The sequence below is a fragment of the Oxyura jamaicensis genome, chromosome Z (genome assembly GCF_011077185.1).
Source record: "Oxyura jamaicensis isolate SHBP4307 breed ruddy duck chromosome Z, BPBGC_Ojam_1.0, whole genome shotgun sequence".
In the NCBI taxonomy this organism is placed as follows: domain Eukaryota; kingdom Metazoa; phylum Chordata; class Aves; order Anseriformes; family Anatidae; genus Oxyura; species Oxyura jamaicensis.
In genome coordinates this window covers 4,841,242-4,858,376 of record NC_048926.1, presented here as the reverse complement: position 1 = coordinate 4,858,376, position 17,135 = coordinate 4,841,242, and the positions used below count along the sequence as shown (strand labels likewise).

Here is a 17,135-nt window from a genome sequence, read left to right as displayed (position 1 = left end):
AAAATATATATATATATATATATATATATATATATATATATAAAAGTTGCAGATAGTGAGGGAGGGATGGATCTCTCAAGTGGTCAAGGGGGAGTCAGAACTGGCTAAATTTCACATATAATTGGACACTGGACACCTTTGTGGGAGCCAAGTTTTGCAGAGCCAGAGTTTCCAAGAAAAGGTATCAATAAAAGCAAGCAAGGATGAGGTTACCTAGGTAACAGCACCAGAAATTTCAAATTTGGGTATGGATATAGCAAAACTGAATCTAAGTGAGGATGGAGGCAAGGAGAATAATAGAGGTAGGTTGGCTGGCTAGGCAAAGCTCAAAGCAAAGAAAAGGAGGTACCGGGGCAGCAAAAAATGAGGGTGGACAAGCAGGTAAAAGAGTAAGTATGCGAGTTACATTACAGAGGTTGCCTGGCAGCTCTGTACTTACTCACAAAGCCTGGAGCACAGCAAAAAAACAAAACAGTCATTCTGATGGTACCCAAGGTTAAGCTTCCCTTTCCCAGCCCTCCTGCCCAGGAGCAAAAGCTGCTTTCTCTTGATAGGTTGGGAGCACTTGACATGAATGAACAGAGCATGCCAGGGTCCTCAAATCAGGCCAGACCTTACAGCATCAGCCTTGTCAGTCACTTGCTAACAATGAAGCCTCAACATTGCCTCAGAGAGTTTTGTACATAGAAGAGCACACTTAACCCTCTCGGCATTTGTTCAAAGAAAATTTAGGACCCGCCATACAAAGTAAAACTTAATTAATGTTGGAATAAATGTTCATTAACCAATGTGACTAAAAGCAGTCTAAAGGTGTATTGTTTACATTGAGGGGAAAAAAAAAACAAACAAACAACAGAAGTGTGCAAATGCAGGCTGTATATATACTTCTTGATCTGAAGTAATACCACACTTCTACCTCTACTGACAACATTTTACTAATGTGCACTTTCCTCACACTGATTTACTTATCTCTAACTTTTACTGCTGCTAAATATCACTTCTGATTTTAGCCTGGGATAATTCTCTATTGTTATATGCCTATTTGTGATTCACATCCATTTTCTTCTCCATATATATCCATCGCAGCATATAGCTTTGAGGGATTTATCTCAAGGAAATACAGTCCCCAGAGCAACATTACTACCCTGGAGAACAGTGGAAAATAATAACTCATAACAGAAGTTATGTTGTTAAGCTTTATCTTATGCTACTGAAAGGAAAATTGAGGCTAGAACACTTTTTATTTGCCCTACAAATCAAAGTACACAGGCACCTCAGATACAGACATAGAGGTTTCCCCATCCATGTGTTAGTAACCAACTAGAAACTTACATTCATACCATCCTAAAGGCAATCTCATTTGGAGGGTATTACTGAAACATAATCAATATTGCTACTGATACTCTGAAACACTTCATACTTGTTTCCTTAAAACCAGATATGTTTTCAGAGCCATGTAAAATATTTACAGCAATTGTCAGAGAAAATATATAGTTATCTCTGTGGCTGTCTTCAAGACTAAATTAAATCTTGCTGTCATCCTACAGTACCCCTGGTTGGTTAGGAAAACAAACAAACAAAAAAAAACTAAGAGACATAGTATTAATAATTTTTAAAAGTCATGCTGCTTCTCTAGAAATTTCAAAAGATTCAAGAGACAGTGGTCTTACATGCTTCTTTTGTGCATTTTGACCTTCTGCAACATGGACTTCATGTCTTTTTTTCCCTATATTCAAAGTTTTCATTAGAATCAAATACTTTCATAAGGCAATATTTCTTATGTGGAGAAAAAACATGGATCTTTCTGCAACATTAATTTATATCAGAAACGCTTTTCTAATTTATTTCTGCAAATTAACTGAAAATCCAGACTGCCATGCTTCAGAGCTGCTATAGAGTGTACCCTTAGACCTGTGCACAGCCACGGCCCTCAGGAAGCTGTCTGCAGTATCACTGTCCTTACCTGTCACCCAGGGGAACCTTACATTCCTGCACATCTCACTTCAAGACAAACTCTGTGCTGCACCGTCCACTAAAAGACAACACCCTCTAACTGCTCAGTCACTTAAAAGCCCTCACTTGAGAGACTACGTAAAGAGGAACAGCACTGAATTATGGATTAAGCTTCCTTCCTGAAGACAAGAGGAAACAGGATTTCCAGTTAGGTCCAGCCTGTTCTTCAGAGTCATCTCACTCTAGGACTCCTACAGAAAGACCCCACAGTTCTGCAGGGCAGCTCTCTGCTCTGTACAAGAAGTGGTTTATGAACTCAAACTACCTGGCTGTACCTGGGATCTCTACCACTGCAACTACCACGGCAGCACAGCATAGCAAGGGAAGGCTGCAGTGCACCCCAGGGACAGATTGCATAGCAGTGGTGTCAGTGTGTCAAAGACTTTACAACACTGAGTTGTGTTTCTTACCTCGGCCTGTTGAAGACCCAGACAGAGCTCTAGCTGTGGAGTCTGGGACTGCTACTGTCAGTCTGGCACTTGGCGGAGGGCAGCTCACAGAAGAAAAAGCTGAAAGCTGCATGACCTGACAACAAGGGGTAAGCAAACACACTCCCACCTGTGACTTCAGAGCAAATATAGTGCTCTTGTCACTGAGAGCTGGTGGTTTATTGGAACCGGCTGTGCTTAAACCTTGTATCTGAATAGAGGAGGAGTGTGGTAATTATTGAAGATGAGTTTCTCCTGGGGATGGGGGCTTAATCTGCTGCCCTGCCTTTATTCTCTGGGAGTCTGGTGCTTGCTGTAAGACTGGGCTCTGGGATGGTGCAAGGGTTGCCTGGGTCTTGAACTATTACAGCTCTTCCATGTGTGTTGGTGTAATCCAGAGCTTACCAGGGTGACTGCAGAGTGTGGGGGGCAGGGGTAAGGTAAGAGGCCTACATGGTGTCTCCTCAGGCCTGCTGCTGCAAGGTGAAGGATCAAGCAGAAGTGGACTCAGACAGGACAACACCTGATTGCGTCACTGGTGGTATCAGCACAGCTTTTGCTTCTATGACCAGGCATTCTCTGGTTAAATATGAAGTACTTTAAATGCACAATAGCCAAAGTAGTGTAATATAAGTATAACAATAGTTCAGCAAAGAGACTACCTCTTCCAGCTTCTTGTCTTCCATTCTTACTTCTGAACTAAAAGGTGCTGCCACGCTGTACCTATAATTAGTGCTTCAAAGCCTCCGGACCCGAACTCATGTTGCAGCTGCTGCTTAGTGATTGAAGGTAAAAGATACTAAGGAAATGCCTATGAGAATTCAGAAGAACTTATTGAATGAAGATTGTTGCTCAGGAGCTACCAATAGAGCAAAACTAGTCATAGCAGTTGTAAGTCCACCTTGACCTGTTCAGCAGTTTCAGACCTTACGAAGCAGAGGCAGAAGTTGAAAGGTAGCAGCTTACCAGCTTACACAGAACATATGAGTTTTTTTTTTGTTTGTTTGTTTTTTTTTGGAAAAGAAGTATTGCTCATGTTGTTATGCATTGATGCTGTGTGTGCAGCATGTTGCTATCCATGATGCTGTGTAAATACAAAGGGCTTATGGAATAGTGTTACACCTTAGGAATCAGACCTACTGAAAAGGGGAAGGCATCTGTAAGGTCTCAGGCATCTAAGGCCTCATAGGACTTGTCTGTTGCAACAATCTGAGACACAAATAGCAATCAGGACAGTAGCCTTGAGACTTTCCCTGAGGCTCAACAGCACTGTAGTCAAAGAAAGCTATAGAAGTTCTCCATGTGTCCTGAAGAAAAGGTCTGAAATATGACTCATGAATCACCATTGTTTGAGGAGAACTGCACAATGCAGGGAAGAAAAAAAAAAAAAAGTCACTGCACAGACCAGAAGAGAGTGGTCTTTCAGACTTGATACCTTTCCCTTGGGGACAGGAGATTTGGCAGGGAGATTTTGCCAGTTTATATTCATAGATGTTCTGTGTTATTTGTTTGACAGTGGATCCTGTCATAGTTTTCACACATCAATTTATGTAACAAGGATCAGGAATCTGTTCCAGGCAAGCGGTTGTAGGTTTACACTAGAAGTTACTAAATGGCAATGTATGTATATCCCATGTGCAACTGTCTTCCCTTCCCTTGATTTAGGTTTGTGTTGGTAAAATACCCTAATAACTTTAGAAGTGACAGCAACCAAGTTTGCATTTGTACACAACATTTGAAGGAATATGTTCTCTGTCCATCTCATCTGATGAGAAAGTGCCTGACATGACTACAAAGGAAGTAAGGGTGTTACAGCATGATTGTCCAAGGAATCATTTTTGCTTCTGAAAGACAAAATGGAATGTAATCAGGATTCCAACAGTAATATTACTTGCACTTTACTTTTTTCACCTAATATTCTAGAATTCATCCTCTTTTCGTATGACTCAGATTTTCCAACATGGGCAATATCTCAAGTTCTAGCCTTAGTATATAGTAAAATTCAAGACAAATGTAAGTATACACCAAGAATCTAGGAATAAAGCACATGTGATAAGCCTGGGTAATATTTGGCAAAGTAACTCTGATCCAATTCTATGAGAAGAGGAAGATTGGAAGATTTTTTTAGGTTTTTTTTTTTTTTTTTTTTTTTTTGACAGAAGCATCATAGAATAGATTGTGAGGACAAACAATAGCAGAAGTCTCTGGAAAAGACACATTGGTGGGATAAATGTTTTTGGATGGGATGAACAAAAGCAGCAGTTTATTCTTGTCTTACACACATGGCACGACATACAGAACCAGCACAAATAACTTACAAAATCTCATACACCATGCTTCCTCTCGAACAGCTTCTATTAAGTTACAACACCATAACAAATCAGGTATTTAGTTACGACAGATTTCAGACATGGATAGCCTCCCATTCAAGGAGTTATTGTTTTTGTAAACTACTTAGACAAACATCATTTTTTACACGTTTAATACAATACAGTATTTTTAACAGAGTTCAAGATATTCACAATGAGAATTGAATACTTTATAAAACAGCAGAATTTCTCATCTAGAGACAGGTCTACATTTGCTCCTGTCTTGTGTGGTTTACAGGTGTGTTACAGGTCTTCTTTACTCAACTTTCCAAGCTAAACATTGCTTTAAATGAAAACAAAACAAACCAAAACCCAACTAAAACTATTTACATTTTTTTTGTCAATTTAATAAAAATTTATTTGCTTCCCTTTCCCATTCCTACTCCCTACCCCCATCAACAATCGCCATTTAGCTGGTACAGATATTAACCCTCAGGCTGCTATATAAACTTTTAACCAATTTTGATGACAACTTGTTAGATGCAAAATGAACAATGGTCACAGCCCATCATTAAAGGGTGGACTTTTTTCTCCTGATGTCAGAATTTGTGTCCATTGGAGACAGATGACACCTGTCATCTGATTTTTAGAGATAATGTGTTTTTTATGGGCCAATGTACAAAACCTCCTTTTTTTTTTTTTTTTTAAATTGCAGGAGATCCCACTCTATTTGGTGCAATCGCTTTCATAATAAAATTCTGTCCTTATTGGAAATAGTAACAATTCTGGCCACATGGTACTGCCTTAAACTCTTCCAGACAATATTAAATCAAAGAGTGTCTCCCCCTACCAATGGTCCCGTTCTGCTGGGTTTTCTCACAAGAAGAGTTTTGCTCTGTGATTCCACTTCAAACCCCACTGAAGCCTGTGGTCATCTTTTCCTTGACCTAGTGTCTTTGAATTGTATCTACTTGATATAATTGGGTTGGAAAACTCTAGCCCTTGAGCAGTTAATCAGCTTTCTAAAGAAATAAGCAAAAAAAAAATCCTCTCCTTTATACATACACTTTTTTTTTTTTTTTTTTTTTTTTACATTGAGCGTTATCATAAAAAGCATGTTTATGTTATTTTGAAAATGAATTTTTACAGAACTTTATAAACACTGTTATATCAAACACATTCTCAAAAACTGGAGAAATTACTGACACAAAACCTGAAAGAGCCTCAATAGAATTCTTCCAGTACTATTTCTCTACTTGCATATTTCATATTTCAGTGTCCTTTACTGCAAACATAATTTGGCCATATGGGAACAGGGAAAAATCAACAAATCCCCAACAGTTTTGAATAAGACCTGCATCCCTTGTTTAATGAGAGTAACTGAACATCTGAACATCTAAAACACTTTTTTTTTTTTTTTTCATTTTCCACTTTTAAAACCATTCTTCAGTTAACAACTAACAGCATCATATTCTTCTTTACATATATATTGTAATTAAAAATGACATAGGAGTAGTATTTGCAAACTTCTGTATCAGAAATCAGTGTACAAACTTTAGGAAGTAATCTTATAGTTGTGCTATAGTTCTGACAGCCTAAAAATGCATGAAGTGTGTGACCAAGAGTAAATTTCACAGGCCTAAATGCTCTGTTTATATACTTGGGTTTTGACACTATATCCCCCTAGGCTGGCACAACTTAAGTTTAAGCATACATATGTCACAATAGCATGAAATTATAAAACTTTTCTTACCACCACCAATTTTTAGTACAATCAGTAATGGACATTAATGCATATCAGCTAAGTGAAATGCACTTTTCAAGTAGTATGTCTAACATAATACTGTATAAATTAAAATGATAGTTTTTTTTTTTTTTTTTTTTTTTTTTTTTTTTCTATCCTGTAAAAGTTCAAAAATGCATTGAACTTTGTATTTTGTGAGTAGGCTTATTGACTGTAGTGATATGTAACTCACAGCTCAGGAAGCTAAACAGCTAGCTGAAAAAGGTATTGTACTCTGTCTCACAATTTTCTTTGTTTTTCATTTAATGAAACAATCAAAAAGATAAACTTTTTTTTTTTTTTTTTTTTTTTTTTTTTTTTAGTATTACTGAACGGCTTGAAATATAAATTGTGAAAGGTCATTGATGGTAGTGTCCTCTGTGTTTCCACATCTCATTTTAAGTGCTTTCTCTTGGCATGAAACGCTAAAGGTGTAATCCTTACTAGACGAGAAAGAATGCAAGCCGTGCTTAATAACTTTACTGTAACACGTACAGTCACCCGTAAAGGAGCCCTTTTGACAAGACAATGTACGTTAACTTACTCAACAATTTGTAGAATGTATCTGTTTTGGTCACTGTAACAAAACATGTTATATATATACATATTAAAAAAAATCCAAGTGTAAATCATTATAGAGTATTTCCACACATAAAACAACTAGTTGCACATGATGTGATATATAAAGCAAATTGCTGAAAAATTATTCCGTCTTTGGGATGATCAAAGTATAAGTAACCAAAACTTACAAATAATGATTGAATTTTCATAAAAGAAGGTTTATGATAGAGGGCCAGAAGGAATGGCCCTCCTACTCACCCTCATTCCCCATTGCTTTTATAGACTCAATCCCCTCCCACAATAAGCCAGCCTTTTTTTTTGGTGTTCTTGGATCTAGCAATATATTTTAATGAGGTTATCTTCTTCTGTATAACAGTACTAATAAGGTTTCCAGTGACTTTTTTTTTTTTTTTTTTTTTTTTTTTTTTTTTGTAAAACGTAGTCCTTATTGAAGTTTATACTGCTGAAGAAGTTTTAGGCTATGCAAACTACAGAAGAATATAAATTTAATCAAATTAAGTTAAAGCCTAATGAAATAGAAATTTCTTTATTTACTGTGAAAATTTAATTACCTTCTATTTTGATAATTCAATCCAGTTTTTATTCCCCCACCCCCACAAAAAAAAAAAAAAAAAAAAAAAAGTCTTGTAGTTACAAGCCTGTAATTATACATAGCAAAGAAAGAAAACTGCTCCTTGCCTATGGAAATATATATAGTTTTTCAAGTTCCAACCTTTCTTTGAGCTGCTAACCATCACACAACATATGCCATTTGGCAATTTGTCTCCTAGGATATTCACAAATTTCCTTCCAGTGCTCTCCACCTGTTCCTTCTGCTGAAGATCCCAAGGTTAACCGGCCAATGACCTCATTTCTTGACCCTCTATCTGAATCTAAAACCAAAAATTCAATGCTGATATCATCAAGGCCCTCGCAAGGAATGTCAAAGACAAACAATTCATTGAACACTGCATTGGGGGTACACTTCTTCACATGGGTTTTCTTTTTAGAAATTCTTTTCTTAGCATGGTACAGGTTCACTTTGACATAAGGATCTGCAATTAAAAGAAAGAACACAAGTAAGTTATTGGACTGACATTTAGAAATTCTTTGATCTAGTTGATGGCTAGTAAACTTTGTAATATACCAACAGAATTATGTCCCAGTGAGGGCTAGTTTCAAATTACTGAAGATGATTTGTCTCATTCATTATTATTTTGTGTGTGTGTGTGTGTGTTTGTTTCTGAATTAGTCTCTTTAAGCTTCTTTTATGGTCACCAAATATGTAATCAAGACAGTCAGTAGTTTAGGGCATGATTCATCTAATCAAATGCTGGTTTCTCCTCCATGAGATAAATCCTGCCCTGTAGTCCGTTAACCCTCATCTTTACATCTCTACTGCCTCTAAAACTGGTCTGAAAGAACATAAAATTGTAATGAATCCTCACAAATATATATCACTATATATTTACATGTAACAAAAATCTGTTTTTCACACATTTTACAAGTAGGGGATAATCATTAGTGTTAATAAGACTCATGGAAAGCAAAACCTCAAAACCAAGAGAATAATCCCATGCTGAGAGAATGGATGAAATTCATTTCAGTTGCATGTTTTTTTTTTTGTTTGGTTGGTTTTTGTTTTTAAAGTCAGTTAGCTTGATTAAATTTCTCCCACCAATTTTATTAAGCAAATTTGACATTAAACTTTAAATGTAAGGCTACATTTCTTGATAGGATATGTACTTGACTGTAGCATACTGTTGAAAAAGGGAAGAGAAAATATCCATATTTTAGCTCTGTTAAACAACTTTGAGTGTTTAAATTCATTGGGATTTTTCAACTATTGCAAGATTCCTTCATTGTTTTCTTCAACAGTGTCTATAATTCTTCTTCAGAGAAATTCTAAGGAACACTTTAGAAATCATCCCTTTCAAGTACATTTATTTTGCATTTATATTTACACATATTTCAGTGCAAATATGTACCTGTTTCCAAATTCTTATAGTGCAGAGATGCAATGCTAATCCCTTTCTATGAAGTGAAGTAGTCTATGACTCATATTTAGAAATTTTATGTCAAAGCTATCAGACTAACATGGACAGATAATGATTTTTTTTTGTTGTTTCCTTGGATTGACAATGGTTTGACAGGAGTAAGGTATGACAGAATACATCTTTACTTTCATAGTCTATCATAATAAACATTCTTAAAATGGCTTTATATAATTAAAATGTTAATTAGCTTTTGAATGAAAATATGCTACACAAACACTAAAAATATCAAAATCAGTATCCATCAGAGCATTAATGGCATTGTTAATTTCTTTTTAAATGACCATTTCTGACAGTTATTTCTGGCTAATAGATAAGGCTGGAATGTTCCTCTTGATTTTATTAAGACTACCAGGAGACCTCAGCACCAATACTTCTTGGTGTGAGAAGTAGAAAGACTGTATTATTGGCTGTAGTAATTATGATTCAGTGGTTGCAAAAACTACTTTTTTCTTCCTTCAAGAAAATCCTGTGTGTTGAAAGAGTTAAGTCTTACAGAGAATCAATAGCAGATGTGCTATAATTTGTATAGTCCTCTGCTTTGTGCTGTTCTTCTTGTGTATTTGTCTTATTCTCAGGTGGTTAGTATATTGCATTTTAAATTTTATTATATTATGTAGCATATCTGGCATTAACGTGCGTCTAAATGCAGTTCTAGTATTGACTTCAAAGAAAGTTTCACTGAATTCAAAATAGCACAAGACCACAAGAAGGGACTGCAAAAGCTTTAGTGTACCCCAAGCAGTGGGATAGTTCACCTTTTCGCCTTGTCAAATAAATGTTAATGCTCAGTGGGCCAAATTCAGCACAGATGTAACTGGTTGGCTTTTGGATGCTAAGCTGAAATATACCATAATATACCCTGTGAGGATCTCACTCAATATTGATCATCATAAGTAAACTGATCTTTTGTCATAAATACAAGCTTTTAGTATCTGCAAACAACATTGCATACTTATGGCAGATGGGTCCTGTTCAAGACAATGACAAAACTCATTGGCTTCCAGTGCTAACAGATGTCATTTTTTTTTTTTTCTAGTGTGTTTGAAGAACAGATTTGTAAAACATATACTCTGCAAAATAAAGCATTGACCTAGATATGAATGAAATTAATAGACTACAAATAACACAGACAGCACTTCTGCATTTCTGGGCTATTTTTAATCTTTGAAATGTCACATTTTAACTGTCTTATAGATGTTTATTATACATACTTTGGGCTTATTCATTAGTAAAACCATTACCTGATAATCCTGACACATCAGACTTAGGTAGATGCCTGGCTTTTAAAACAACAACAGTTAGCGTGTTTGTTGTAGACTGATAACAGAGAGAGATCAGTAATTCTCCACGCCCAGATGATTTCTGAGGAAATAAATGGAAACACAAACAAACAAACAAAAGACTAGTTAGGAGCAATTATATTGACAACACTTGAAAGTAGAGCTAATAAGATTTCTCAAATGTCAAACAAATTACTGTGCATCTCAGACTGGTGCAAAAGTATATAATTTATGGAGCTATGCTGCTTTGCTTAGCAAATATAATTTCTCTGTACTACAGTTATACAACTCCTCTTATTATTGACTATTAGAATAAAAAAAAAGTAAGTAAGTAAATAAATAAATAAATGAAAATATGGGATGACATGGCATCATTGTATTCAAAGATAATAAATGGAATCCTACATGTTTGGATATGTCTCAGTGAAAGAAAAAGACCTTAAGAAAAACAAACTTCTGTGAAAGCTAAGTTGATTAAAAAAAAAAAAAAATGAATAAAGGTAATTCACAAAAAAATAATAATAATTCTTCAGTAGAATCTTTTTAACCATTAGCTATTCAAAAACAATTAGTGAAATCTCATCCCTGACACTTTCTGAAATAATATAAATAGAATAAAGATGAGATCAAAGACTTTCTCTATGATTATATGATTATTAGATTTGAATTTGCAGGAGAAATTAAGTTCACCAAAAGTCAAGGGAAACAAACAAAAAGAGTACCTTATATTCCAGAAAACCTAGTAAGTTATCAACAGAATATCAGTGACATAGTTATAGTTGTAATATAGTGAGAGAATTGCAAAATAATATTAATTAATGGTGTGTTGTTTGGGAGACATTTATTTGTCAGCATGCTTGCTCTTTGAAAACAATCAGATTTAAAGTTAATATACAGTCTACTTCCTTAGCAGAGATTAAAAGATGCGTGTGAGGCATGTGCATTTCTGTGGTTCAGCTATGATTGTGGTCTTTATGTTCTGAAATGACAAATATATATATATATATATTACGTATTTTTAGCCTAGTGAAGTTAATATGCTTTGGCACTGACTTCAGTGAGGCTTTGGCATCTCCTTCATATCTTATAGTCCTTAGAAGTGCTACAGCCTCTGCCATGGTTATTATGAGAGAAAAGGCAGTAACAGCACTGAAGTGAAAGAACGTGCTACTACACCACCAGTAGATGCTCAAAGAGGTTCCAGTTCCTTCAACAAAGACTACCTGGATTTTTTAAGAACTTGCTTATCAATCCCTGGAGATGAAGTAAAAGATTTGCATTGATTTCAATAAACTTTGAGAAAACAAGATTTCAAGCAGAAAAGAGGAGTACAATAATAATAATAATGTATAAATCTTTGCATTCTTTCCTGTAATATTCTTTTATGTCATTTGTATAGCTACTTCCTTACGCTACCACTATGGAAACATCTCAATAGCTCACATGGTAAACTTGTACCCTTGTATTTCCAATATGCTAGCAGCATTGCACAAGAATCATAGCTAAAACTAGTACAACACTTCTAAATTTTAAATAAGAAATATGTTACCCTAACATTTCTTTTGATGATCTCTCTGTCCATTAGCATCCTTCCTTCTGACAATTCAATTCCTGCAAGGGGGATGAGGACTTCTCCAATGACATCGTCTCTGGAAAACCTGTCAAAGCTCAAGATCATAAAGTGAAGTGTTAAGTCTTGAATTTGGCTGTAGGGGATCCCATAGAATGTGAAAGTCTCATCAAAAGCTGGATCTAAGGTTTTTCTCAGCACTCTGGTTTTCACCTTGTGCTTTTTCTCAGGCAGGATTGTCATTTTGATGTAAGGATCAGAAGTCATTGACTGTTCATCCATTGCTGGCAGCCCACGTGCTTCCTTGATGTTCACTACAAATGCCTTTTTCTCAAAGTTGTACTCTAAAGAGAAAAAGAGAGTTCCTAACTTGTCTTGTTTTTCTTCAGATGACAAGGATGTGATGGACTTTAAACTATCAGGGGATACTGAATCTTTCTTCCTTTCTGAAAAGTGTTTCGGAGACACATTTTCAAGATCTGGAGAGCTCTGCGTTTTAGAGGTTGTTTTGGGGAAATTGCCATTTAAATCTCTCTTCTCCAGGTCTAGATGGAGAGAATTCTTAGGCATTGCTGATTTGTTCTTTGCTTCACTTTTATCATCTGCTCCAAACTTCTTCTTACTGTTGAGATTCTCAGGATAAATATCAACTCCCTTCAGAACATGGACAAACTTATATGGAGGGGTCTTATTGGATTTAGAAGATTTGCGCTGGCAGCAGATCCAAGCAAAAAGAGAGACAGAGAAGACAAGGCCAAATGCACTAAAGATCCCAACCACTGTAGGAATTTCATCTGCAAATTAAATAAACAGCAACAAGCATATAAACAACAATGCCTCGGACTCTGTGTGATATTTAATAAAGTAAGAATTTAGCAAAATAATCTGATACGAGATGGTAATAGCAGCAGAGTCAATGGACTGAAAGTGCTTTGCATTGTACATATCGCTCGCCACCTGCAGGCGTGAATGTGCAGGCCCATACAAAGACAATTGCTATGTTAGTATATTTCCATATATTGGGTGTCTGGAAGGAGAATACTTTTCTCATCCTAAGAGCAATAATCATAAGTAATAGCTCGACTATCTCACCCCTCTAGGTGTAGTTTCTGTGTTTATATGTCAGTGAGTAAAACTAGTTCAGGTTTCATCTTTGAATTTATGTAGCTTTGTTGGTTAGATAATACAGATTCTGAAGTATGTGTTAGTTATAGATACAGCTTCTGCTTTTCACACCACTTCCTAGAACATTTTGTACACTTATGTACACTTATTCTTATGGTCTGATCCCTTAACTGCTTGGAGGTATCTCTTAAAAAAAAAAAAAAAAAAAAAAAAAAAAAAAAAAAAGTTTACTAGGAGGTTATAACACTCAACAGTTTAAATGGGATTTTCAATACTTTGCTGGAAAAAGACTGCTAAGAAAATTGGGAAAATGAGGATAATTATATTCCAAACGTTTTATACAGATAGATGTGACACTGGGAAGTCAAACATGAGTCCAAAGCTGAAAAAATTGCTTAAGTGCATCACTGATACCTTTGAATTTAAAACGTTATGAATCAAAGCCATGGGGAGTTTACAGGAAGGGTCACTACTTTTTAGGAGTATATAAGAAAAACATAAAAACAGAATTCTTCTCTAGCTTAATATGAATCCTATACTAAGTACTGAATAAAGAGAAAACTGAGTAAGCATTACAAACTCAATTGTCATGTGGATACATTAGTTACATATAGAGTATCATTAGCCCTTCACAAGCATGCATTGAAAGGGCAAATGAGCACAACTAATTGGAAATCCAATTTTGCCCATAAGTAACACTAGTAAGTGAATTTAAAACTCCCACAATATAACATAAGAGCTTAATCTTTATTCTCTGCAACAATGGAGACCAGTAGAATATTAATGGAATGACATTGTTTATGCATAAAGGCAACTGTGTAACAGTTCTGGTTCCTCTAGAAAATAATTAGCAGATCCTACTGGATGAGAAAAGCAAAACTATCCCCCTCTATGAATTACTAAATCAGATTCATCTCCGTAAAAGCTGGACAAATAGATGTGCTACCACCATAACTTCGCTTCTCAGTGCGATGAGTCAAAAAAAACCACAATAGTAATACAACAAAGTAGGACATAATGTTCCAGCAGAGAAGGAATCAGGCCTGGCTATTAATTGCTTCTGACAATGCTCATGCCACTTCACCTTTACCTACCAACTGTATCAATCTATGTACTTAATCTTAAAGGTTTAATAAATTAACTGAAAAATATATAGATAATCAAAAACTATTTTTTTCCAAGTTAAACACGTGGCTCTGAGTTACAAGAATTCCCTGGGCTGCAGAAATTTAAATGTACATGGTACAGAGGTAGAAAGCAAGGAGTAATTGAAAATGAATTAGAATACTTTAAATAGCTTTTAAGAAAGATTTTCACATTTTCAATACTTTTTCATGAGATGACACTTAAAATGTTTATAGTAATGAAAATTATGCTATATTTTTATTCTACAATTACTGAAAGCAGTGGTAGAATCAATTTAGTATTTAAAATATTAATTAGCTGACTTAAATAAGTAATTAGATGAGGGTGATGTCACAAGCATGGTTAGAGACATCAAGTGGGTGGGGTAGGCAGGAAAGAAGATGGAACTGTAACTAAAATGTTTTTACATTTATAGCTAATTATATTACAACATGAATTTCTTGCTGTTGTCATAATTTAAATTGGTTAGTTAGCATTCAAGGCAGTGTATTAATAGGAAACATCCTTATTGATCCTGGTAGAAATTATTGTTTCAGTTATGTGATGCAAATCTAGAGTCACTTCACTTAACTCAGTGGAATGATCCTTGAATTAAACCACTGCTAAAGCAAATAACATCCAGGCTAGAGTCAATATTTGTAAAGCAGAGTTCAAAAACATTTCTACTCACAGCTTTTCTGAGTAAAGCTATTTAGTTACCTGTTTCATAAGTGCACGCTATGACTTTTTTTTTCTGAAACTTCCAGTATCACAGTTATTCAACATGTAAAAATGACACAACTGAAAAGTTAATTGTTATCATTGCTATTCTCAGTGAACACGTATTAAGATAGAGCTGTTTAGCCAAAAACACTGGGATCCTGTACTTTCATTCTCCTAGCAATGTTCTTTACAGGACTACATTTCACTTTAACTAAAGGTCGACAAGTCTTCCTCTATGACAAGAAAAAAGGAATGACAATTATTTCAAGAATGACAAAGATTACATTATTTAACTCTGAAGCCATGCTACTTTAACGGAGACAGAGAAAACAACCTCAAACCTCCATCATCCAAAAATGCACCCAGTCAAACCTCTCCATCTTCCCCAGTGATTTACTGTGGAGAACGGGAAGGGGGAAAGGAAGAGAGAAGGACAGAAGGGCAAGAAAGCAAATTCCCCCAACTTCTGGAATCGAACAGAACTAAGGGAAATCAGGTTCCTCCCAACACGCCGCGTGCGGTGAGGCGCTGGGGTGGCTCAGCAGTGCCTGCCTGCATGCTCTGCTCCTGGGGAAAGGAGCAGCCCCCAGCAGCCCCCATATCCTCTGCCGGGACGGGGATGAGCTTACCGAAGTGCTGGCGGCTGGCCGCGATCGGAGCCATGTTGGTGGCTTGCGCTGCCCGCGGTTCTGGAGATGCTATCCCCGGCCCTGGGGATGCTGTCCACGGTGCTGGAGCCTCTGCCTGCGGTGCTGGAGCTTTCTACCGAGGAGCCTGAGCCTCCCCCTCGGTGTCCAGAGACCTGCCCGGAGCTCCGAAGCTCTCCTCCTGTCTCTCAAACCACCCGGGCAGCCGGCTTTTCCAAAGTGGTTTTAAAAAATAAGAAAATAATAATAATAATAATAATAATAACAAACAACGGAAAAAAAGACCTGGAGACAAGAGCGGTGGGGAAGGTGGAGGAGGAGGATGAGAGGGGGCTGGAGGAGCGGGGGGAGGGGAAGCTTCGGTCCTCCCCTTTGCACACTGATTTGCAACCCCCTTCCTGTTTTGGCTCCTCTGAGTAGCTCCGCTCCGAGACTGAAGACGTGGTTGAAACCCAAATTGACGCAATCCTGACGCTACAGGGCTGAAATCAGCACCTTTCCCACTTCCCATCCCCCCCTCCCAACCACCACACCCTCCCTCTCTTTCTGCCCTTTTTCCCCCTTCGTCCCCCCCCTTTTCCCCCCTCTTCTTCCCCCCCCCCCCCCCCCCAGATCTTTCTTCGGATTGAACATGCACTCATCGATTATTTTAACTGCCCTGCTGCAGGATATGAGCTCCCACCCTCTGTTGGACACAGACAGGGGAATGCTAATGTCTGTGATTCAATGCATCTTGTGTAATACACGGGTGTGTCTGTTTTTCTGGGGTAAGATCTATTTAGCTGCTTATTTATCTATCAGCTGGACAGGCTACAATGATGTGAAGGAGATGCCAGCTCAGATTGTCCAGACACCTTGGCTCCAACTGCAAGGCAGTTTTCTCCTATGACTAACATGATACATGTACTGAATTTGAATCACGAAAACTCCTGATGTGCCTTCTTTCTGCCCCCCGTCCCTGATTCTCCCCACTAGCCACCCCCCTACAAAACCCTAAGCCCTCACTTTGCAAATATATTTATCTTCTCCTCTTGACCTTCCTGCTTGTCTGGGAAAGAGCTGACTCTATGGAGATACTTCTGGATTTTACCCAATTTACATGTCTGTCTACCAGTCTGGACTAAGAACATGGGGGGGGGGGGGGGGGTGAAGGAGCAGGCAGGCAGGAGGACTGAAGGGAGACAGAATGAGAAAGCAGAGCTGCCTGTAACTAGAACCACTACAGCATAAAATAAGCCACGTTAAATCCTGGTGCAACAGAGCTGCAAAAGCCAGCACCTGGCATCTGACTCCTCCTGGATTCAGAATGGTAGCAGCCAACTTTGGAGACCAACTGCTGCATAAATGGGAAACAGGTGTAGTTGCTTTTCTAAATAACAAAATCCAGATGCAAGCATAGTCTGGCATGACCCTGCCCCACAATGGGCTGCTTGGACATGTTGCGCCCCTTTAAAGCATGTACGTCCTTCATACTGAAGCCAGTGAAGTTCCTTGAAGTTCAGAAATATAAAAAT

The 17,135-nt window shown here is 37.2% G+C and overlaps 1 protein-coding gene and 1 long non-coding RNA gene across 3 annotated transcripts in view; both read right to left on the bottom strand.

Annotated features, from left to right (window-relative positions):
* Nucleotides 1–2,309, bottom strand: part of LOC118156498 — a 14,288-nt gene extending 11,979 nt beyond the window's left edge. Inside the window, exon 1 of the long non-coding RNA XR_004746293.1 lies at nt 2,092–2,309. This is a non-coding gene — a long non-coding RNA (uncharacterized LOC118156498). The remainder of the gene's footprint in view (nt 1–2,091) is intronic.
* Nucleotides 2,310–5,439: 3,130 nt separating this feature from the next.
* On the bottom strand, nt 5,440–16,113 carry SYT4 (synaptotagmin 4). 2 transcript variants are annotated; one of them, XM_035309894.1, is made up of 4 exons: nt 15,604–16,113; nt 11,987–12,795; nt 10,393–10,513; nt 5,440–8,149 (listed from the first exon to the last, which is right to left on the bottom strand). In XM_035309894.1, the coding sequence occupies exons 1-4, from the start codon at nt 15,635–15,637 to the stop codon at nt 7,842–7,844; spliced, it is 1,272 nt and encodes a 423-aa protein (XP_035165785.1). In that variant the 5' UTR covers nt 15,638–16,113; the 3' UTR covers nt 5,440–7,841. The 2 variants fall into 2 exon arrangements, with proteins under 2 accessions (XP_035165785.1, XP_035165784.1); XM_035309893.1 differs by having other exon boundaries at nt 11,981–12,795; nt 15,604–16,112.
* Nucleotides 16,114–17,135: the final 1,022 nt, after the last annotated feature.

What these genes read in the sequence shown, in the direction of transcription:
- SYT4 (XM_035309893.1), bottom strand. Translation starts at nt 15,637, where the DNA reads ATGGCTCCGATCGCGGCCAGCCGCCAGCACTTCG. An exon ending in TCATCAAAAGAAATGTTAGG is followed by an intron (nt 10,514 to 11,980) that starts GTAACATATTTC and finishes TTATTTCCTCAG; the next exon opens with AAATCATCTGGGCGTGGAGA. An exon ending in TGATGTGTCAGGATTATCAG is followed by an intron (nt 8,150 to 10,392) that starts GTAATGGTTTTA and finishes TTTTAATTGCAG; the next exon opens with ATCCTTATGTCAAAGTGAAC.